This window comes from Equus caballus, chromosome 6 (assembly GCF_041296265.1).
Source record: "Equus caballus isolate H_3958 breed thoroughbred chromosome 6, TB-T2T, whole genome shotgun sequence".
NCBI lineage: Eukaryota > Metazoa > Chordata > Mammalia > Perissodactyla > Equidae > Equus > Equus caballus.
In genome coordinates, this window is record NC_091689.1 from 85913075 (window position 1) to 85936828 (window position 23754).

The 23754-nt window shown below is 36.9% G+C and overlaps 1 protein-coding gene and 2 pseudogenes across 1 annotated transcript; all 3 read left to right on the forward strand.

Annotated features, from left to right (window-relative positions):
• The first annotated feature begins 778 nt into the window (after positions 1-778).
• Positions 779-1714, forward strand: OR6C66H (olfactory receptor family 6 subfamily C member 66H). The gene is given in 1 exon segment (NM_001390987.1): positions 779-1714. A coding segment is annotated over 1 exon segment (936 nt).
• OR6AQ2P (olfactory receptor family 6 subfamily AQ member 2, pseudogene) lies at positions 5300-5655 on the forward strand (annotated as a pseudogene).
• Positions 13625-14474, forward strand: OR6C348P (olfactory receptor family 6 subfamily C member 348, pseudogene; annotated as a pseudogene).

Here is a 23754-nt window from a genome sequence, read left to right on the forward strand (position 1 = left end):
CAGGCAGCAGAGCTTCTGGGCTTCAGCAGGCAAGTGGCTACCACATGGGATTGTATCAGTGCAAGTATATTTTTCATTTCTCATCTCATTTATTTTTTCCATTTTCTAATCAATTTATAACTTAGATCACTTAACTTTGCCTGTTAGAATCTCTTCCAAACAGTAATAGATTATTATTTAATTCAGAAAGGAAAAAGGTTAAATTCTGAGTTTGTTTAGAGGTATGTGAATATTAGTTTTAATGACACCGATTCTTTTGCTAAGTTGTTGTTTCCTCACATAGGTAAGAGTGACATTAAACATCTTGGAAAAGTTGTGGAAAATAACTCCCTAAAAAAAACAAACTGTAAAATGTTTCATTTTCAGAAAACCATTAGAACACGTGATCACTGGCAAAATATTCTAATAAAAATAAAATAATATTTTACATTTTATAATATTCCAGCTAATTTTCATACACATATGACCACATTTTTAAAAGAAAATAAAACATATTTGTTAAGCACACTTTTCTTATACAGTTGTGTTTATTAGTTCTATCAAGTGACTCTCAATATTAAATGGCTAGTAACCTACAAGGCTGATACCAGATATAAGATTCTTTGTCCTGGCTCACATATATTTTTAGAATTCAGTAACTTGGTGGTTAATTTATTGCTTTATTTCATTACATATTTCTTAAATCAGTAGAGGTGATAAAAAAAAAAGTAATACCATACTCACTAAATCATTGTTTCTTGTTTGCATTTGCAGCCCTCAAAGAAGTCAGCAGTAAGAAATGAAAAATCAAACATTTGTGAAAGAGTTCATTCTTTTGGGATTAACAGATGACCCAGAGCTTAATGTTTTGATTTTTCTATTTCTATTTGTCACATATATACTGAGTGTAACTGGAAACCTGACAATTATCACCCTTACTCTGATAGAGTCACATCTCAAGACTCCCATGTATTTTTTCCTTAGGAATTTCTCTTTCCTCGAAATCTCATTCACAACAGTTACTATTCCTAGATTCCTGGTCAGCATTGTAACAGGCGATATGACCATTTCCTATAACTCTTGCATGGCCCAGGTGTTTTTCTTCATATTCCTTGGTTCAACAGAATTTTTCCTTTCGGCTGCTATGTCCTATGATCGGTACGTGGCCATCTGTAAGCCATTGCACTACACAACAATAATGAATAGCAGAGTCTGCAAGGAGCTTGTAATTTGTTCTTGGCTGGCTGGATTTCTCATTATCTTTCCACCTGTGATCATGGGGCTTCAACTGGATTTTTGTGACTCCAACATCATTGACCACTTCACCTGTGACTCTTCTCCTATGCTACTGATCTCCTGCACAGACACAGCGTTCCTAGAGCTCACGGGATTTTTCATGGCAGTATTCACGCTCATGGTAACCTTAATGTTAGTGATTCTTTCCTATGTATTCATCCTTAAAACGGTTCTGAGAATCCCCTCTGCTGAGCAAAGGAAAAAGGCCTTTTCCACTCGTTCCTCACACGTGATTGTTGTCTCCATTTCTTATGGAAGTTGCATTTTCATGTATGTCAAAACTTCAGCAAAAGAAGGAGTGGCTTTGACCAAGGGGATAGCCGTGCTCAATACCTCTGTTGCCCCAGTGCTAAATCCTTTCATTTACTCCCTAAGGAACCAGCAGGTAAAGCAGTCCTTTAAGAACTTGGTCAAAAAGTGCTTCTCAAATAAATTGTAGTCATAAAGAAATTCATGGCCTGAACTTGAAATGAAATCTTATGTCTAACACAATATTAATATTGTTATATTTCTCCATCCACTACCATATTCAACTTCCTTTTCCTTCAGGTTTAATTATCAATTTATTTCATTTTGACCTCATTTGGTCAAACTATCTTTTTACACTTACATGCCTAAAAATTTTCTGAGCATGAGTGATTTGATGTCACATAAATGAGAATAACGTGTAACAGGAATACCAGAATTTAGTTTTACAATCATTGAAGAACTTTCCCTTTGGACACTAATCAAAAGCTAAATAAAGGTTATCATCAAGCCATTCTAAAAAGTTATTTCTCCCAGTGCATAAGCACAGAGTATTAAAATAATCTCTTCTTGGAGGTGAAGTCTCCCACCTCTAGTGTGCTTCTGTTTGTCCCTGTATCTCCTATAGTTTTTACATTATAAATGTTGATCTATGCTATTTGAGGCATACGTGTTATATCTTCCTTGTGGATTCTATCCTGTAGTATTATAGCACATCTTGTTTAATGCTTTTTTGGACCAAACTCCCAAGTTACTAAAAGTATGGCACTGATATTTCTGTAACACGCAATTCACTCACCATGGAGCATCTTTAATGAACTACGCTGATGATTGATCCATAGCCCAATGCTTTCTTTCAATTTGTTGATGGTGAGCCTAGAGCTCATCTGAGGCTCCCTTAGAAAGAAACCGGCTTGCTTTTGGTTTCCTAAGATCCAATTTCTTCTCTTTGATTTTTTTGGCAATTAAAACCATATGCTATCTGTCTCCCAGGTATTTCTCAACCTTTCTGGTACATTGATGATACACTGAAGTGTTTTCCAGTGTTTGTATGATTTCATCTTTTAAAAAATATATATCTCTCTTGGAATTTTTGTGGACATCAGAGGTGTGATTTAAGCATGTTTCTACTGTCCAAACTTTGACATAAATCTTTCCTATAGGAAGTCCTATATTACTGCTCTACACATAGAAGAATAGAACTTTGTTTAGTATTCAGCCATTTACTTCTCTCCTATCTTCTTCCACAAGGGACGCATGACACATGAGATCATCTGCTTTACCATCGGAACACTTTTTCTTAATATTCATTTGGATTCTCAGTGCTTGGGTTCTCTTTTCTCACCACTAAAAAAATGAGCTCTTCTAACAAGTGTTTATTGAAACAGAATTAGACATAATGAAAAGCAGATGAAAATTAACAATTCTATCTGAGAGTATGAATGTCTAAAACATCCACGTGATATTTACATTTTTTGTGTCTCAGTAAAAACAATTACTGCATCTGGTTCTGAAAAGTGTTTTGCTTGATTTGATAGCAACTTCAGTTAGAATTGGGAAGTATACGGGACTCCCTTGTTAGGCATCATAGATGAATTTTCCAGCTATTCCAGAATTATGGTTTTGTTTCTCTATTTGATTTACAAGTCTTTTCATTTTTCCAGTTACTGCTTTGGAGATTCTATGTAAATCTAAATACTTGCTTTGCATCTATTGATGCAGATATGACTCCAGCAATGTGGTGCTCAGGAAAGTCCAGACCCTTCACTGCAAATGGACAGAGAGACAGTGTGCTGGGAAGTGTTTAACAACCAGTATCAGAAAAAATACACAGACATATTATAAATTTTCCTAATGTTATTTACAAATAATAATAAGACACTCTAATGCACAGTTATAGTTAGAAGTTTCACTACACTCAGGATAGTATTTCCTTGAGTGGAAATAAATAGGGTATCCAATGACCTCAGATCCTTAGAGAAATTTGGTTGGACGTATAGAAGTGGGTAGATATATCTCCTTGTGAGCATTGTAGAGGTGCTCTTGGGATTTATCTTTACTGCCCCTGTATTGGATATTTGGTTACAAAGAGAAAGAGAAAGAGGCAGAACAGTGTGCAGAGGCTTTTGAAAAATTCTGAAGTCTTAAATTTAAACGAATTAAAAGAGTGACTAGCACTGACATTTTGTTGAAGCAAATCATGTTTACCATAAAAATAAGTACATCCTTTCATTATTTTTTCAGGAATATACTTTTCTGTTTAATAGTATATGTTTATGCTTTATACAAGTAATCTCAATTATGCACAACATTAAACACTGTTTGGACGTTTGAGTATTTTGAAAAATGATATTAGGTGACAGCACATCTCAGCTTTAATGGTAGATAACTAAACCTGAACAAATAAGTAAACAAATCTTGTATAACATCAAGGTGATATAAGAAGCAAAAACTGAAGGAAAAGAAATCATTGTGTCATCCAAAACATAGCCTGAATGTGGAAGAATTCTCATCCATCATCCCAAAAGGAAAAGACACTCAATATTGTGGAGATGTGCTCCATCACTCTGGAAATAAGATTGCCAAGAACATTTGCAATTTTCATAAATGCACTTAGGACTTAAATAAAAGTACTACTTTATATAATAGAGAATAGGCTCATGACAGTACATAAATAAAAATATATATCCAAGAAGAGTAAATTTACAATCTTATGAGACCATAACAACAGATTATTAACTAAAAAGCTAGTAACTTGCTCAAAAACGTTAGGATTAGAGTGGAAAGCCCTCGGGAGCATTAAGCATATCTTTAGACCATTATCAGAGACAGATTACCAGATGAACATCTGAGTTAATTTCACTGATTGTAAAAATATGAAAGGGGGAGGGAAAATAAATGGCTATTCAAAATAAAAAAATAAGAAAGGAAGCAAAATAAAAAATAATGTAAAAAATATGCTGGTGAGTGAGCTCTCGTAATTTATTTGAAAAGGTTTTAATCTCAGAAGTTTTCATCTTTACTTATTTTCAGGGAATAGGTTGAATCTGCAGAAGAAATTTATACTGAAATATATGAGAATACAGTGAAAAGAATATAGGAATAGTGAATTAACATATGAGGTAATAAATAACAGAGTTTTAAAAATATTTTATTTTTATGTACTACAAAATTATTTTTCTCTAAAAGAAAAAAAGGCGACGATTTTTTTTTTTAAATGTGTGCGTGTTTCAGTTTCTTTACTGGTGTCATAGCTCTCTTATTTCTTCACCTATATTACAGCTAAGACACAGAATTTAATGTATTCTTGCTCAGTAAGAGCCCACAAGCCCATTAAAATCATGTGTCCTTCTTGCCCCGTTCTGGGCAGGATGCCAAGCTGCTGGGATTTGTAATGATCCAGGGCCTGGCCAGCCCTGATCTTACCTTATCTCAGTCAAAGAACATCACATCTTAAAGGAACACAGAGTCCCTCCATGTGAGCTACTGTTCCCAGGAACGCTGGCCATACCATGGACAGCCCCTCTTGGCAAGCACATAGCCTTTGTGCCCCCTGCCTATATAACCAACTCCCTTCCCACCTGCAATAGCAGTGCACACTTCTGTCCAGGCAGCTGCCACTGGACATTCTTCATGAGTAACTCCCAATAAACCCATATGTCTCATTCGCGGTCTCCGGGTCTTTTCTTTGGTTTCTCTGCAACCTATTCCACACTGCTTACCCAACTGGGCATGCAGCCAGACAATAATCATAAAAGAAAAAGAAATAAGCAATTGCATGGAAGTAACAGAGTTTATTCTTGGATTGACAAATGACCACAGTCGCAGGTTGTGCTTTTCATGTTTCTACTTGGTACACACACCCTAAGTGTGACTGGGAACCTGATCATTATCACTCTCACCCCTTCAGATCCCTATCTGTAGAATCCAGTGTATTTCTTCCTTTGGAACTTCTCATTCCTAGAAATATCATCGATGTCTGTCCTCATTCCCAGATTCCTTGTCACCGTTGTGTGGGACAGAACTGTTTCCTACAATGGTTGTGGGGCTCAGCTACTTTTTTGCACGTTCTCGGAGGTGACAGGATTTTACCTTCTGACTGCCATGTTCTTTGACCACTACATGACTCTCTAGAGAGTATCTTAGAAATGAGAGATAAATTATTTATGTCTTGGTTTTCCTTTATTACCAAAGTCATAATACTGCCTTTATCCTTCCATTGTCTCTTTCACAATAGGTCTCAAAACTCCACCCTCATATTCAAGAAAAAAAACTTTGAAGGTATTTGAGAGCTGAAAAAAATGAGTTGAAACCAAGTTCCTACATCTAAGGAGTCCTTCAACTCCAATGTGTCATTAATAAATTTGATTGTCTTTGGTCAGTAGCTATGAGTCTGACTAGATACAAAGTAAATGGATCTGATTTTGGTTTCCTCATTTTCAGCCTGGTCTGAAAATTAGCATTTTTAAAAATTTTTTAAATTTATAATTTTTTTATTGATATGTAACTGACATATAAGACTATATTAGTTTCAGGTATACTATGCAAATTTCTTTTCTTCTGATGAGAGCTGTTAAGATTTACTTTCTTAGCAAATTTCAAATATATAATACAGTATTATTAACTATAATCACCATGCTGTAAAGTACACCAGGACTTATAACTTGTATCTTATATATCTTATATATAACTTATATATCTTATATATACCTTATATCTTGTATATCTTATATATAACTTATATCTTGTATATCTTATATATACCTTATATCTTATATATCTTATATATACCTTATATCTTATATATCTTATATATACCTTATATCTTATATATCTTATATATAACTTATATCTTACATATCTTATATATACCTTATATCTTATATATCTTATATATACCTTATATCTTATATATCTTATATATAACTTATATCTTACATATCTTATATATACCTTATATCTTATATATCTTATATATACCTTATATCTTACATATCTTATATATACCTTATATCTTACATATCTTATATATACCTTATATCTTATATATCTTATATATACCTTATATCTTATATATCTTGTAACAGAAAGTCTGTGCCTTTTGACCCTCTTCACCAATTATCTCCATCCTCACTCCCTGCTGCTAGAAACTACCAATCTGTTCCTATCTATGAGTTCAGAGGTTTTATATGTTTTATTGGGGTTTTTTTTTAGATTCATCATACAAATGAGATCGTACTTTATTTGTCTCTCTTTGTCTGACATTTCATTTAACATAATGCCCTCAAGGTCCATCCACGTTGTCACAAATGGCAGGATTTCTGTCTTTTATTATGGCTGGATAATATTTCACTGTATAAACATATACCACCTTTTCTTTATCCATTCATTTATCCATGGACTTAGGTTGTTACTATGTCTTGGCCATTGTAAATAATGCTGCAATGAACATGGTGGTGCAGATATCTTTTCGAGTTAGTATTTTCGTTTCCTTCAGATGAGTATCCAGAAGTGGAATTGCAGGATCATATGGTAGTTCTATTTTCAGTCTTTTGAAGAACCTTCAAGCTGTCTTCCATAGCAGCTGCACCAATTTACTTGCCCAAGAACCATGCAGAAAGATTCCCTTTTCTGGGTATCCTGGTGTTATTTCTAGCCTTCCTGATGATAATTCTAACAGGTATGAGATGATATCTCATTGTGGTTTTGATTTGTATTTCCATGATAGCTGGAGTGGCTATATTAATATTGTATGAAGCACACTGCAGAGCAAAGAAAAATACCAAGGGTAAAGTAGGATGTAATCAAGTAGATCTAATCAAGTCAAGATGAGGTCACTAGGATGGGCTCTGTTCCAATCTGACAGTGTGCATATAAAAAGGGTAAATTTGGATACAGAGACAGACAAAAAGAGTGAGAAGATGATGTAAAGACAGAGGCATAGAGGCAGAGGATGGCCAGGTGATGATGGAGGCAGAGATTAGGATGCAGCAAGTGCAAGTGAAGGAGCACCAAGGGTTACCAGACTGCACCAGCAGCTAGGAGAGAGGCGTGGAACGGATTCTTTTTCAGAGCCCTCAGAAGGAAGTAACCTGCCAACATCTTGATTTTGGAATTTTAGCAACCAGAACTGTTAGACAATATATATATCTGTTGCATTAGTCCGCTGGTTTATGTTACATTATTATGGGAGCCCTAAAAACATAACTTCAAAACACGTATAGCAAAAACTGACATAACAAATGAAAAGAGACAAACCTATGATTATAGCTGAAAACTTAAATACTCCTCACTCAGTAATAGATAGAACTACTAGACAGAAAGCCAGCAAGGATATAAAGGATCCCCCAACCCCATCAATCAATTGGATCTAATTGACATGTATAAAAATCTCTATACAACACAGAACACGTGGAAAAGTATCTGGGCAGGTCTGAGACAGATGCAGCAATTCTGAAGAGAGTCAAGAAAGACTCTCGGAAAAGTAATGAGTAAAAGTTTGTTATAAAAAGAAGTTATAATAATCCTGTAGGTGCATACACCTGTTGTGTATTGAATTGTGTTCCCCGAAAAAGACAGGTTGAAGTCCTAACCTCAATATCTCAGAATGTGACCTTATTGGCAGTAGGATCCTACAGATGTAATCAAGTTAAGTTAGCGTAATCTACTCTCAGAGAAGACTTTAATTATGCATGTGAGCCTCCACAAATTTCAGGCTGAACCATAAACCGTACACCCAAGGTTCAAACAAAAAAACAGTTGAGCAAAGGCTTAAAACACTAGACTGAGATTTGAGCCAACACTACAGAAGACAAGACTGAGCTTGTAGTTTGACTCTAACAGGAATAAAAAAAATGTACATCTTCCAGAAGAATATAACAGAACCGAGAGTTTAAGCCATGTAATATCCACAGTGTAAAGGATACAATTCAAAACTACTGGATATACAAAGAAATGGTAAAACGTGATCCGTTCTAAAAGATAATCACTTATGAAATGACAATCAGCAGGTGCCAGGTCCAAGATGACTCAGATATTGGTAGAATTACACAAGGACTTGAAGTCAGTGTATGCAACTGTGCTTCAGGAGATAAAGGAGGATAGTGAAAAGCTAAGATTTCTCAGAAGAGAAATAGAAAACATATATTATTTAAAAGGAATGTCTTAGAAATGAAGAATACAATACGTTTCTTTAAAAAGTCACAGTTTGGACTTAATTACAGAATAGAGATTACAAAAGAAAAAGGCAACGATTTTGAAATTAGAACAACAGAAATTGTGTAATCCTTATAAAAGAGAGAAAGAGAATTTATTTTTTAATTGACAGAGAGCCTGGGACCTATGGTACAATGTTAACATCTAATGCATGTGTAAGTTGAATCTCAGAAGAAGAGAAAGAGAGAAAGGAGCAGAAAAAATATTTGAGTAATTTATGGCTGGAAAGTTCCCAAATACTCGGAAGGAATTAAATTTATACATTTAAGAAGATCAGTAAACTCATAAAAATGATATTCAAAGAATATTACACATAGACATATTAAAATCAAACATAGAGAAAGCATTCAAAAATTGAAATATAAAACAAAATAAAAATAAAAACATGAATAATATAAAATATATAAAATAAATGTAAAAATATATATTAAAAATTTTAGAAATGAAATAGAATAAGATCATAAATATAGAAATATAAAAGCCCATGAAGTATAACAACAAAAGTATTATAAAATTCTGGGTGGTATTTCTGAAAAATATCTACAGTAGTTATCACTTTTGCCTTTTCTTTTGTTAAAAGGTTTTTTCTTTCTTATTATCTGAATAATTATATTTATACTAAGCATTAATTACAAAATTTTACAGGTTAATAAATCAGAAAAAAGTCTTTATTATCTTACAAATATCTAACATGATGCTGAAAGAAAAGGAAAGAAGATTGCCTTTCGTCTTGCAATCTGATACTTACCATTGCGTACCTGGCCTACTTCTGATGCTCATGGGATTCATATGTGCCTCTCTGAGGACACTTTCCCAGTTCTGTCAGTTTCCCTCGCTATCCCTAAGGTCTGTTACGTGAGGGATGCATTAGTAATCTTCAAGACAGGACCACCAAGGACAGGTTTGTTTATTTCACTAGCTAAAAATTGGGTCAATTTTTTCAAAAGGGCAATTTTGTCAACTAAGAAATATTTCCCTGTGCCAGAAATATCAGAATATCAACTTTCCAACAGGGAAAGATTCCTAACTAGCCGTTTAAATTATTGCTAACTTTGTAGTTAGAGAAGAAAGAAAATATTTCCCGGGCTCACAAGGAGGTAGGCTTTCATCTTGTGTGGATGGTAGAAGACAGTGAAACTGGAATTGCAGGGTGGGAGGGTGAGCGTGTGGTCCTGAGAATGAGCTATCAGAGCCCACCACCTCTCTTCACTGTAAGACGTTCCTGGATGACCAGTTTTACCCTCTGCAACTTTGGGGTTCAGCAAACACGTGAAGTCATGACTCTCAGAGAAGCAAGTATTTTTGTATGATTTTCTTTTCCATTTTTGAACTCTAGAATGATGCTTTTCTCTGAGGAGAGTGTCCATAACAATGACAAATAAAAATGGCAAGTAATAAGATATGTTGGAGTATATGAGGAAGCCATTTGATGTAAACCCAATTCGGCCTGACCTTGTCTTTCCAAAAGGGCCTGACATGGCCATTGAGCATGCATTGTATATCTGCTTTAGATATTCCCTGTGGCAAGAACAAAGGCCCTTGAGACAAAGGTGCAACTTCCCTTTCCCTCCCAATGTTGGCATTTCCTTAAGGATTAAGCATCTTTCCTTAGCCTAGGAACTGATTGCTGCGCTCACCTGTGACCACCCAGCTTGAGACAATAGACTTGCCTCCTGCTACGCCCACCAAGATAGCAGACCCACTACCTGCTGTGTCCATCAAGTGCCGTGCTGACAGGGCAATCTTGTGACTATTGTGGGAGGGACATTTCAATCATATGTGAAATATCCTGTTTGGGGGTATATAACTGCTCTGTGCACCCCACTTCTTCGGTGCCCTTTCTTCCTTCGGGAAGAAAGGCCCCAGGCCATGGTCCTCAGATTTTAGCTCAGAATAAACTCTCCCAAATTTTCATTTATAGATTGGTTATGGATTATTTTCGTCGACACAAAATAACTGATATGATCTATTATTTTAATATTTTATGAAAGGTTTCAACAAACATTCGCGAAGTGTGGCTTTTCAATATGAGTGACAAATATATGACAGTCACTGACAATCTGTTTTTATGCATCAATACTATGAAGGTCATGTAAATATAGTAGAATTTGGGGGAGTGGCACTCGTAAGCATCCTCTGCCGCAATCTCACCCTCATTTTAAACAAAAACTGTGTATCAAATAAGTAAATTTTATCTCCATCAACACTCTGTGACCCTGCCCTGGAGTAGCCTTTCACATTTTAATGTAAACTCAATTTTTAATCTCTGTATCTTAATATCAATGACAATTTCACGACAGTGTTCTTAAGAATGTGGAATATTAACAAGTGGAAGAAATAGTGGTATTTTTGGAAGAAAAGATATTGTTCTTGCAGGCTGAATGAGGTGCCTGAGAGTGAGCGAGATATCTACATTGTGGTGACGAGAACTGAGGGACGTCTCTGGGCTGCAGACACAATTCCTTTCTACACCTTGAACACTGTGTTGTCACTTTATGACCTGTAACCTGACACTGAGGCGGGAGGCTAACTCTTAAGCAAACTGTGACCTGTTCTTCCCTTATTTTGCTTTTCTGTAAACTCTTTAGGCTAAACCATGAACTAGGTGTGAAGTGGGAGCTGACATCTAACCTCCCTAATTGTTAGGAAGGAAACTTGTTAAAGCAACCAAGCGAATCTTCATGTAATCATCTAATTGAAGCCTCTAAGCAAATGCTCTTTCATTCAGCAATGCAGGAAAATGATGATATATCCAGACAGTGACTGATTATAGGAAGTATTTGAGTTGACTACTATGTACGTAATCAGATAAATAAATAATGCTTAGTGACCTAAACAAAAAGTTTCAAATAATTGACTTTTTTTCTTTCAGTCTAAGCCTGTATCTGACCTGTAGCCTTTATTTGTAAGGCCAGGGAGCAAAGAATGATTTTGACATTTTAAAGGACTCACTAAAAAATTAATGGAGAATGTGCAACAGAGATTATATGTGGCCTGTACATTAAATATGTGCATTTTTAATATCCATTATACTTCAATAAAGTTAAAACAACAAAGAATCTAATGGACCCTTTGTAGAAAACAATTTGTGGACTCCCATCTGAGATTACATACTTATATTAAAGAAAGTCCCATAAAAGAGAATGCACTTTTCACTAAATGAGAAAACAGACTGCTTTGAGTCAGAAGAGTAAATATAAATTTATTAATTTTACAGTAAATATATTTATTGAGCACTTGATAAACTTTGAACAGGGCTAGTTGTTGTGGAATCTCACTGAACAACACATGGTCCAACCTCAATAAAACTACATCCACATGTTTAGTGATAACAGAGAGAAGCATAGTGTGCTAGAGGGCAAAAAAGAGGGGCATATAGACACAGAAGTCAAGACACTTTTTCACAGGAAGTGACACTAAGCCAAAACGTGAAATATGTATCCATATCTGCCTAGTGAAGGTAAGGACAGGGGTGGGAAGTTGTTAATGAAGTGAGTTGTATCAGGAAATGAACTCCACTCAAATCTGTAGATGTGTTGTTTTGGTTTGTGGAAAGGGAATGCCTGCCCTTGGTGGCAGCATTTCATACGTAATATTCCTTTCTAAATATTGACATCATCATCACATGAGGGTACTCTCGGTGGTCAAAAACTCCAAGCATTTCAGGTCTTATTAGTAGATGTTATAATTTTGGCTTTTAGGTATAGATGAAATCCATGCAATTCGGCTATTGCTAAATAAAATTAATCCATAAATTTAACTGTAAACATTAATTTCAAATGATATACTTACATAATTATAAACAGAGCGAAACTGACATCACCATAAAAAATGGTTGAAGCAGCACAGATGATTAGAGGAGAGTATATACCAGACAAATAATCCATGTGAAAACTTGACACAGTATACTGCCTGGTATGTAGAAAGCGCTTACCAATTGCTGTTTGTCTTTTCAGCTTTAGAGTTTGGGTTTTTTTGGTTAATTTTTAATTATGAAATAATGTTATACTTGACTTGAAAACACAGTGCAGGCAGTTCCCAGATATCCTTCACCCAGCTCCCCCAACAGGTATATCTTATATAATTGTAGAGCATTTTTTAAAAGTAAGGCTTTAACATTGTTTGCAAACACCAATAACTAAGATACAGACTTTAGGGCGGCCCTGGGAGGTGGCCAGGCCAGGAAGACAATGATGACGCTGCTGCTGCCACTGTTCCTCCGCGCCCCACCAACATAGGCCCTGGCTGGTCCCTACCCTGCGAGGATGCAAGGGAGCAGGCACCCGGCGGGCGGATCTGTGTCACACAGATGATCCTTTCTAATTCTATAGTTAAATCCGTCTCAGAGAATGACAGATTTTAGATTAATTGAAAAATACAGTTGTGAGAACATGCAGGAGGGTATAAAAATATGGACTGTAGTACCGTTAACTAATATTTAAGAAAAACATTATCTTGAGGAGACCTATAATGCACATCAAAAGAGCTGACAACCAAAAACGATTGGATTTTTTTACCCAATGGCCATGGCCATGTGATTTCACACAAATTTCCTCAGTTTAATGTCACTAGAGTTTGCCAGGAGTTAGAGAAGAGGGACAAGCGAATCATGAGAAACCGTACATCGTTATCCACGTTCATACTTCTGGGACTGACAGATGATCCTCAAATGCAAGTTCTGATTTTTATATTTCTTTTTTTTCTTCTTCTTCTTCTTCCCAAAGCCCCTCAGTACATAGTTGTATATTCTAGTTGTAGGTCCTTCTGGTTCTGCTCTATGGGACACCACCACCCCATGACTTGATGAGCAGTGCCGGATCCACACCCAGCATCTGAACTGGCGAAACCCTGGGCCACCAAAGTGGACCATGTGAACTTAATCACAGGCCAGCCCCTGATTTTTACATTTCTGTTTGATGCTTACACATTGAGTAATCTGACCATCATTACATTCTCTTTGGTAGATTCTCACCTTAAAACTTCCATGTACTTTCCTCAAAAACTTCTCCTTTTTAGAAAACATATTCACCATGGTCTGCATTCCCAGAGTCTTATACAGCTTATCAACTGGGGACAAGACCATTTCCTATTATGCTTGTTTTGCTCCACTACTTTTTGTCATCTTCCTTGGAGCCACAGAATTTTTTCTCCTGGGCATCATGTCCTGTGGTCACTATGTGGCCATCTGCAAACCCTTGCATTATGCAACTATCGTGAGCAGCAAAGTTTGTGGACGGCTTGTTTGCTTTTGGATAGCGGGGTTTTGGGTCATGTTCCCACCACTTTGCCGGGGCTTAAACCTGGAATTCTGTGACTATAATATCATTGATCATTTTCTCTGTGATACTTCTCCCCTGCTGAAGATCTCTTGTTCAGACACATGGTTCATAGAACAGATGGCTGTTGTCCTTGCTGTGTTGACCATCATGACACTTCTGTGTGTAGTTATGTCATATATGCATATCATCAAGACCATCATAGAGTTCCCGTCAGCCCAGCAAAGGAGGAAGTCCTTTTCTACCTACTCTTCTCACATGATTGTGTTTTTTGTCACCTACAGTGGTTGTATTTTCATCTATCTCAAACCTCCAGCAAAGGATGAAGTGGCAATCAATAAGTGTGTGTCAGTGCTTACTACTTCTGTTGACCCCATGTTAAACCCATTTATTTATACCCTGAGGAACAAGCAAGTGGAACAAGTTTTCACAGACTCAATCAAGAGAACATCATTGAAGTAAAGGGGTGTTGAAACTGAGCATTAAATATATCAGACAAGAGCAGTGGGCTTTAAGCTCATAGTTTTAAATTCTTAATTATTGTACCTTGTCCACAGTCTGTTCATATTAACATGCTGTTCTTATTGATTCTAAGACACAGACTCATCATTTCAATGTTTGTTGAAATAGACAAGTTGAGTCACTTCGACACATTCAAAATAAACTTTCTCCAAGGTAACATCTCATATCAAGAAAACATGAAATCAGATTTCCATGAAAAGGGCCTTACCTAAACTCAAACTGATACCGAACCTGAAATGAGTTCACTCACCCGTTGCACAGCAAGCCAATCTCTGACACTGGGTGTGGTGGAAGGAAGTAGGAATTTTATTTTTGCACAGCACTGAGCAAGGAGAGAGGGCAGCTAACGCTGAAATCCCAAACTCCCTGAAAAGCTAAAAGGAAGGATTTTTATTTGGGATTTTAGGTAGGGAAGAGGGAGCGTATGGCCTTGATGGTCGGAGCTTTCCCACCAGTCTGTCTTTGGCCTTGAGACACTTCCAGATAGGAGGGAACCCATGAACTTGCTGGTCAGCAGCTTCCCCACAAGCCTGTATCTCTTTGCAGGGAGGAGATAATCCAGGTGCTTGTCCTTGGCAGTGTCTGTCTCCATGGAGAATAGTGGAGTCTGGAGCCAGGAAGCCAGGGAGTAAACAGGGAATGAGTGTTTTGGTTTTAACCCCACATACGCTGGGTTTAATGTAGGGAAACTGATATCAGGGTTGGTATCAAAACCTGGTACTGAGAAATGAAAACACTATTAAAGCTTATATCAAAAAAAATTGAATTATTGAATTAACAGGAAAATAATGGAGTATTTATTGCTTTTTCTCAGTGTAAACATCGAAATTGCATCAGAAAAAAAAGCATATATATTATTACTCTTCTCAAGCAAGGATAAGATAATTTTTTTAAATAATAATGAGTTAGTTTGAGTAAAAAAGAATGGATTTTAACACTGAAGAGGAAAACATGTAAGTTTAGACATGTAGAGATCCACATCTAGTTTGGAAAAGAAAATTTAAAGCCCAAAGATTTAGAGTTCAGATTCGCTGGGTTCTCTCCAAAAAGAGCCCAGCCTCCACATGAATTCATCACCTGGATGGCAGTGATCTGATAGTCTACTGAGACAATAAAAGCATCTTCACAGTGGCAAAGCAAGACTAGTGCTGAAATGCATAATGCAATGCAAGTCCTAATTAATGCTAAATTAAGCCAACAGGAGCCGACAATTCTCAGCAAATTAAAGTTCTAGTCATCAAGCAAATGAAACCAGCAAAGTACGTGGAAACCATGGATTAGAGAAAAAAAATCCAATATGAAATCATAATTGTTTCCTAAAAGGTTATCATCAATATTGAAAGAACATAAGGTATAACGTTCATTAATATTTCTTAAGAAAGATTTTCTGCATTTGATTACTTTTTTCTTTACCATCTTTCATATTTCTTACCATAGACCTTGCTGGGGTTTGGGGCAGGCCGCTCCAGAATGTGTCATTTGGGCATGTGGATTATTTCGAGTTGTAGACAATTAAGGCCCAACAGCCCAAGAAGAGCTTTTTACCTCCCCCTTAACTGCCTAAAGAATTTAGATAGGGGGCCTGAACCAGGAAGAGAGCCATTACCAGATACAACTGCTTACATCAGAAAGACTTATGTGCAGGGCATGGCAAACATTTGTTTACCAAACATTTTCTCTTCCCATTTTCCTGTGAATTATTTCCCTGCCCTTTGAGATACCAAAACCCTACCCCCTTCTCCTTAGCTCAGGATGGCATATAAGCCTCAATTGCCTGACTGTTGGGGAGCCTCATATCTTTGGGGTTCTCATACATACAAAATTAATTGTTTTTTCTTCTGTTATTCTGTCTTATGGGTCAAATGGGTGTTTCTGCTAATTTAAGCAGACATAACTGATCTTGGCTGAGCTTGTTCATAGGATTGTCATTACAGATGTCTCGGTCTTGCTGACTAGTAGACCCTCATTCACAAATTTAGAAGTTGAATGACTCTTTAATAAGATAACAGAGTTCTCTTCCAGATAGTGTTTTACACTCTTTCCAACACTTGTTCACATGGTAAGATCATAGGTCTCCAGGGGAGAGAGTGGAAGCAAGTAAGATCTCTAGAGTCCTAGGCACAATATCCCTTCTACACATTCTATTAGCCATGCAAGGCACAAGACCAGCCAAAATTCAAGGGAGATAAATAGAATCACCTATTCATGGAAAGAGCTGGAGAAACACATTGCAAAGGGTGGGGATGGAGAGAGACAGCCATTTTTGCTATCTAGCTTCATCAGACACTATGATTCCCCTATAGTTTATAATTCCCTACTTTGTCTTTAATATATTATTTCTTTAGTATGCATATGGATCCCAGGAAAGTCAATGGTGATTAGTGTTGCTTTGCAGGTTAATTTTTAATGAATATTAGTTGAATGAATCCCATAGAAAACAGCAAAGAATAACGTTTTATAGAGGAAATGTCTATAATGACTCTAACTTTGAATCAGAACCATAGAGACAAATAAGGTAGGTGTAATTTATGTGAAATTTAAAAGGAATTTGACTCATAACTGAAGTGCTCTGCAAACTTTTGTTTTAATTTTAAAATGCTTTTTGAAATTTTTCATTCATTATAACAATGATAACCATATACTAAAAGTAAAAAAATTATTCCATGTAAAATAAATCTCCTAATTCTCAAAACAACCCTCTCAGGTAAATTTTTATGGAGCAACAAAAGACCCCAAATAGCCAAAAGATTCCTGAGAAAAAAGAACAAAGCTGGAGATATCACACTCCCTGACTTCAAAATGTACTACAAAGCCATAGTAATCAAAACGGCATGGTACTGGTCCCAAAACAGGCACACAGATCAATGGAACAGAACTGAAAGCCCAGAAATAAAACCGCACATCTATGGACAGCTAACCTTTGACAAAGGTGCCAAGAACATACAATGGAGGAAAGATAGTCTCCTCAATAAACAGTGTTGGGAAAAATGGACAGCCACATGCAAAAGAAGGAAGGTAGACCACTATCTCACGCCATCCACAAAAATAAACTCAAAATGGATGGAAGACTTGAAGATATGTCCTGAAACTATAAAACTCCTGGAAGGAACTAGAAAGGATCTTTTCAAATACCATGTCCTCTCAGACAAGGAAAACGAAAGAAAAAATAAACAAGTGGGAATTCATCAGACTAAAGAGCTGCTGCCAGGCAAAAGAAACTAGAATCAAAACAAAGAGACAACCCACCAACTGGGAGCAAATATTTGCAAATCATATATCTGACAAGCAGTCATCTTCATGATATGTAAGGAATTCACACAACTGAATAATAAAAAAACAAACAGCACGATCAAATAATGGGCAGAGGAGATGAACAGACATTTTCCCAAAGAAGATATACAGATGGCCAATAAACACATGAAAAGATGTTCAACATCACTAATCATCAGGGAAATGCAAATCAAAACTACACTAAGAGACCACCTTACGCCTGTTAAAATGGCTATAATCAATAAGACTAAAAATAACAAATGCTGGAGAAGATGTGGAGCAAAGGGAATCCTCATACACTGCTGGTGGGAATGCAAACTGGTACAGCCACTATGGAAAACAGTATGGAGATTCCTCAAAAAACTAAAAATAGAACTACAATATGACCCAGCTATCCCACTACTGGGTATCTACCCAAACAATTTAAAATCAACAGTCCAAAGTAACGTATGCACCCCTGTGTTCATTGCAGCACTATTCACAATAGCCAAGACATGGAAGCAACCCATGTGCCCATATACCAATGATTGGATAAAGAAGATGTGGTATATATTTACAATGGAATACTACTCAGCCAGAAAAAAAGACAAATTCATCCCATTTGCAATGGCATGGAAAGACCTAGAGGGAATTATGCTAAGCGAAATAAGCTAGTCTGAGAAAGACGAACACCAGATGATTTCACTCATATGTGAAATATAAACAAACATATGGACAAAGAAAACAGTTCACTGGTGACCAGGGGAAGGGGGTAAGGGGTGGGCATGGGGTGAAGGGGAGCACTTACGTGGTGACAGTCAAGAAATAGTGTACAACTGAAATCTCACATTGATGTAAACTATTATGAACTCAATTAAAAAAAATTGAAAAAAAAAAGTAAAAAATTATCCCACGTGAAATAAATCTCCTAATTCTCAAAATAACCTTCCCAGGTAAATGTTTTGAGTGGCAAAATTGGAGTTTAATGACTCCTATTTCCTTCTCATGTGTAGAAGGTCGATCGGCATTTCTCTCGGCCTTTGCTATGTTTTAATTGTCATTAGGTATTCCCACTCACTTATTTTGCTTTTTAATTTTTTTTCTTTTATTTCCATTTCCCATTGCCATTCCTCAGTCTTCCCAGGCATCTTCTTTAGTATTTTCAGAAGTTTTTTTTTTATTTGCATGTGTTTTCTTACAAAATGTGTTTGAATACATCTAGCAAGGCTATGTCTTACCAGTAATTGCTAAAAAATATTATTTGCACCCAGTAGCATTTCCTCCAACGTGTATGTCTATGCCAGTATATGACACAGTCTCTCCAGTGTAACAGCAATGTGACTTCAAGGAAAACCTTAAAAACGTATACATATATTTTTTAAAGCATCATTTAAAACATTAACACATAAAGTAGTCTTCAGCAGTAGTAATAAATAATTGTATTGACAAAGACACCTTAATTATGAAAAAGGTAGGGAAATATACAATGGGAAATATATTTAATGGGAAATATACAATGTATTAGCCAGCAATAAATAATTGCACTATGAATATATAGAAACAACCGTGAAGTTTTAAAACAGAAAAGAATAATTCATAATAGAAATTTAGTAGTACAAATTGTGAGGGAAAGGAGTGAATTCAAAAGTACATCACCAATCTCTCTTAAAATCGATGCCAAATTGAAATTAACTAAAAAATGATTTAAAGAAATATGGGCATTCATTCCAAGGTTACGTTCTTCCCTGGTAATTCCCTAGGAATTCTAGGTGCGACTTGCTCCCTTTTGGTCACCCAGCAGATCCAGCACATGCAACTCCCCTCCGCTGGAAGTGGCCAAGTCTTTCCTACAGTGGGGATAGTGTATAAAACTTGGGTTTTCCCAGCTCAGTTCCTGCATTTCACCCTAAACTACGTTTCAAAACAATCTGCTAATTCCAGACACCAGAGGATGCAGGAGGGAACAACAGCAGCAACCTCTCCCAGCTTAGCCTTTGCTTCCTCCCAGGGGTGGCAGGTGGAACCTGTAGCTAGGGGCTTCAGGAACCACAGAACTAGTGAGTGACCCAGCCCCTAGTGGCAGCATCCCTGACACCAGATCCACTGGCAATGGGGGCTGCACACACATCCCCAGGACCTTGAGCCCCTGGCAGTGACAGCAACACCCATGAACCCAGCAGCCCGGCCGTGGTGCAGCCAGCATCCGCAGACAACATGGGAGCAGCAGCACAGGTGGTGCACAGGGCAGCAGCGTCCAAGCCAATGAAAGGCCACAGAGAGCCAGCCATGAGACCAAGGGGACCCCAGAAGCAGCAGAAACGCTCACAGCCTGGTGACCGTGGTGGTGACACCTGAGACTAGAGGGACATCCTAAGCAGCAAGACACCAGCAACCTCAGAGGCATAAGCTGCACAAGGGGGACACTGACGATGCCTCTAGCAGAGGCAGTGGAGGGTGGAAAGAGCAGGCTTTCAGATACAACCAGAAGCGGCTCAGAGGCAAAGCTGTACTCAAATAAGAAAGATGGTAAGTACCACAAACGCACCAGAAGAGGACCAATTCATCAAACACCATGAAGAACTACAGTGACACTTCAGAGCAGAAAGACAGTGACAACTCTCCTTAGAAGTTTGTGGAAACAATGAAAGAGTGGGTTTCATGTATGAACTGACATATATGAACTGACATATATGAAATGATATGACCCCAAATGTATTGCCTTCCTGTAGGTGGATGTCTACTAAGAAGCGTACTTCTTGTGCTTTCTACAGTTTCTGGAATCAGACTGACCGGGTTCATTTTAGTCAGTTTGCTCAACAACATCTGGTTCATGGAATTATTTTGAGGATTAATTGAGATAACTCACACAGAGTCCTTGGCAGATAGTAAGCTAAAACCTCTCTCCCTAATTCTTTCTCTCCTTTATTTTCCTCGTCCACCTCATCTTCTTCTATTTGTCCCATAAGTTACTCTAAAACTTATGCTAATGCATTTGTGCTATGAGCAATAGCCACCGTGCTGAGTGACTTTTCTTTCTTGCATTCTCTATGAAGCAGGTGAATTTTGATGACCATGAATGTTCAATGTCTGTTAGCGAGTATTAAGGCTGGAGTTCAGAGACTCTACAATTTTGGATATGAGGCAATATGTTTTCCACAGTTCTTTCTCGACAATAATTATGAATGGATGACATGGGAAGATATTTCTGTTTATAAACAAAGAAGCTAAGTCCTCTGACTTTCCTCCATGCTAAGGCAAAAAAGATCTCCCACTGAAAATATCATTAGTTTGGTATATCAATGGTTTTTACCTATTTGCTGTAAATTATACCAACAAAAAAACATTAAATGTGTGTTTTCCTAGTGTCTAGTTGATTTAGGTACATTTTTTTCCATCCAGCCAATAACAACTGACACCACCTGTCTTCTCTATGTGGGAAAAATATCTGTGGTTTATAGGTACCATTACAAGAAAGAAGCATAATCCAAGCTCAGGAGGAACAATAATTATCTGGTAATCAGGCACCATTTTAGATAGAATCTAATAGAAATGACCCTCTGAAACAAACTGAGAAAATTCTTAAGCCCTCAGGACTTCACTGGACATCCTAAGTCAAAGCAGTGCCCCAGGTCCTAAAACACTCCCCCTTCCTAATCACCAGGACTTATCTTCTGTGATATGTTCTAACGAATGTTCTAATAAAGTAATTGAATTCAGATGTACTTTCCATTTAGTGTATTTCCAGGAATATTTACATTTAATTAACTCCCTGTTCCCTAATGACAACATTGCAGCCAATTTGTCACTCTAATGAAGGATGATACAGTTATATCTTGGTATAAATAAATATTGATTTGGGAAAGTTACCTTGTGGAGCAGATCACTTCTGATTGTCCCTCAAATTATTCTCTTCCAATGAGTGTCCATGAATTCATTGAAGACATACTTTTTGAGAACTTATTATATGATTGGTCCTAATCTAGCCACAGAAGATAAAAAGAGTGAACAGGAACTGACACGTGTCTTTACTGATACATGTAATAAATATTCCTAATGACTCTAATCCCTTTACTTTTCACTTTTCTAGAACAAAATAACATCAGAAATACCTATTTTCTCTTCCTGAAATATCCAAATTGATTATTGCCATCTTATTTTTAAACATGTAACTCTGATATTTTACTCAGGCTAAGGAAATAGAATGTTGAATGAAGAAAGAAACTGTAATTACCAAACAAAAACTTACTTACTCTTAAGGAAAATGCAATGGCTTTAGTTCAATATGCAATCCTGATAGTCCCAGATGAAACTGAAAATATGAGTGGAGTCCGTACATTCATAAATGCCCCTCTCGTGGAGCCTTACATGTTCCCGCAGCACTGTTGGGAATAGACAGTGCTGTCAGAGCTTTCACCAGCTCTTACCACAGCTCACACCCTTTGGAGATCCTATTCCACTTTAAATCTGTGAAATAATTTCTTGAATCTCTATACTGAAATAAAAACACATCTATTTAAGTGTATGTTAAATGTAAGGTGATTTCTAGAAGATTCAGGTAGAGATGATTTCTGGTATCTCTGGGCAAAGATAGGTTTTGGCACAATGGAGTAAAATGGATGTTTTATTATCTTGGTCTCTTATGGTGGCGCAGGGGCCATCTGTGTGAATAAATACAGGATCTTCTTGATCAAAGTTCAGTCATGACTAAAGAATCTAAGATGAACTGAATTTTGGCAAAACCTAACAGAGGGGTCAGTGGGAACTGTTTCCTTGGAGACAATAAGATGCAGCAATTTTATGAGACACGTTCCAAGTGCGTTATAATTGCCAGATGAAAAGACAAAATTCCAGCAACTCTTAAATAACAAAGTGTGACCAAAAGACAAAAAATTGTTTTATATCTGCATATAAATATATATGAAAGTAACATATGTAGTCAGTTACCAGTCAATAAAGTGTCAATAATTTTTATGTTAATAACTATACATTTGCATCATAATTTTTCTCCACAGTATAGTCTATACGATAGGGAAAATATAGGGAGTATAGAGGCTAGAAAAACTGCACAAACGAAATATTGAGAAAAAAATGTTAAAATCTTGGAATAAAACAGAATGACTACCTGTTCTTGCAATGTCATTGCTTAACGAGTTCACCCAAGAAGTATTCGATTACACAGGAAAATGCACTTGCCTTAGACTTTTCTTTTCACTGTTTGCTTAGTGTTCAAACACTGCGAGGTTGTACATTAACGTGTAGATTTTTGTTCCATAGAAAAGATCATACAAAGATTACAATGTTAAAGCTCTGTTGGACATTAACCAGTTCAGTATCTTTTAGAAAAACTATTTCAGCAGTCTTTGGAGTATAAAATCTCTATCCCATGAATACTTCTTTGAAGCAGCTTTACCATCCTACAAGTTCCGAGGTTAAGTTGGCTGAAACATTTTGCTTGTGTTCATTCAGTAAATGTGGAAGAGCCATGCTTCTTAAACCAGCCTTGGTGGTCAGTGGTTAAGATTCAGCATTCTCACCGCCAAGGCCCGGTTTCCCTTCCTGGTCAGGGAACCACACCCCCTATCTGTGGGTTGTCAGACTGTGGTGACTGCCAGTTGCCGTGATGCTGAAAGCTATGCCACCCATGTTTCAAATGCCAGCAGGGTCACCCACCAGGGACAAGTTTCAGCAGAACTTCTAAATAAGACAGACTAGGAAGAAGGACCTGGTCACTCATGGCTGAAAAAATTGGCCATGAAAGTGCTGTGACTTGTAGACAGAGCATTGTCTGATACAGTGCCAGAAGATGAGAGGATGGGGCAAAAATCTTTACAGGGTTCCACTGTGCTGTCCACAGGGTCACGAGGAGTCAGAATCCTCTCAAAGGCACTGAGAACCGCCACCTAGATAGTAAGGTAATTGGCAGAATTTCAACTTTACCAAATCATAATGTAATAATAAGCAATAGTAGTTA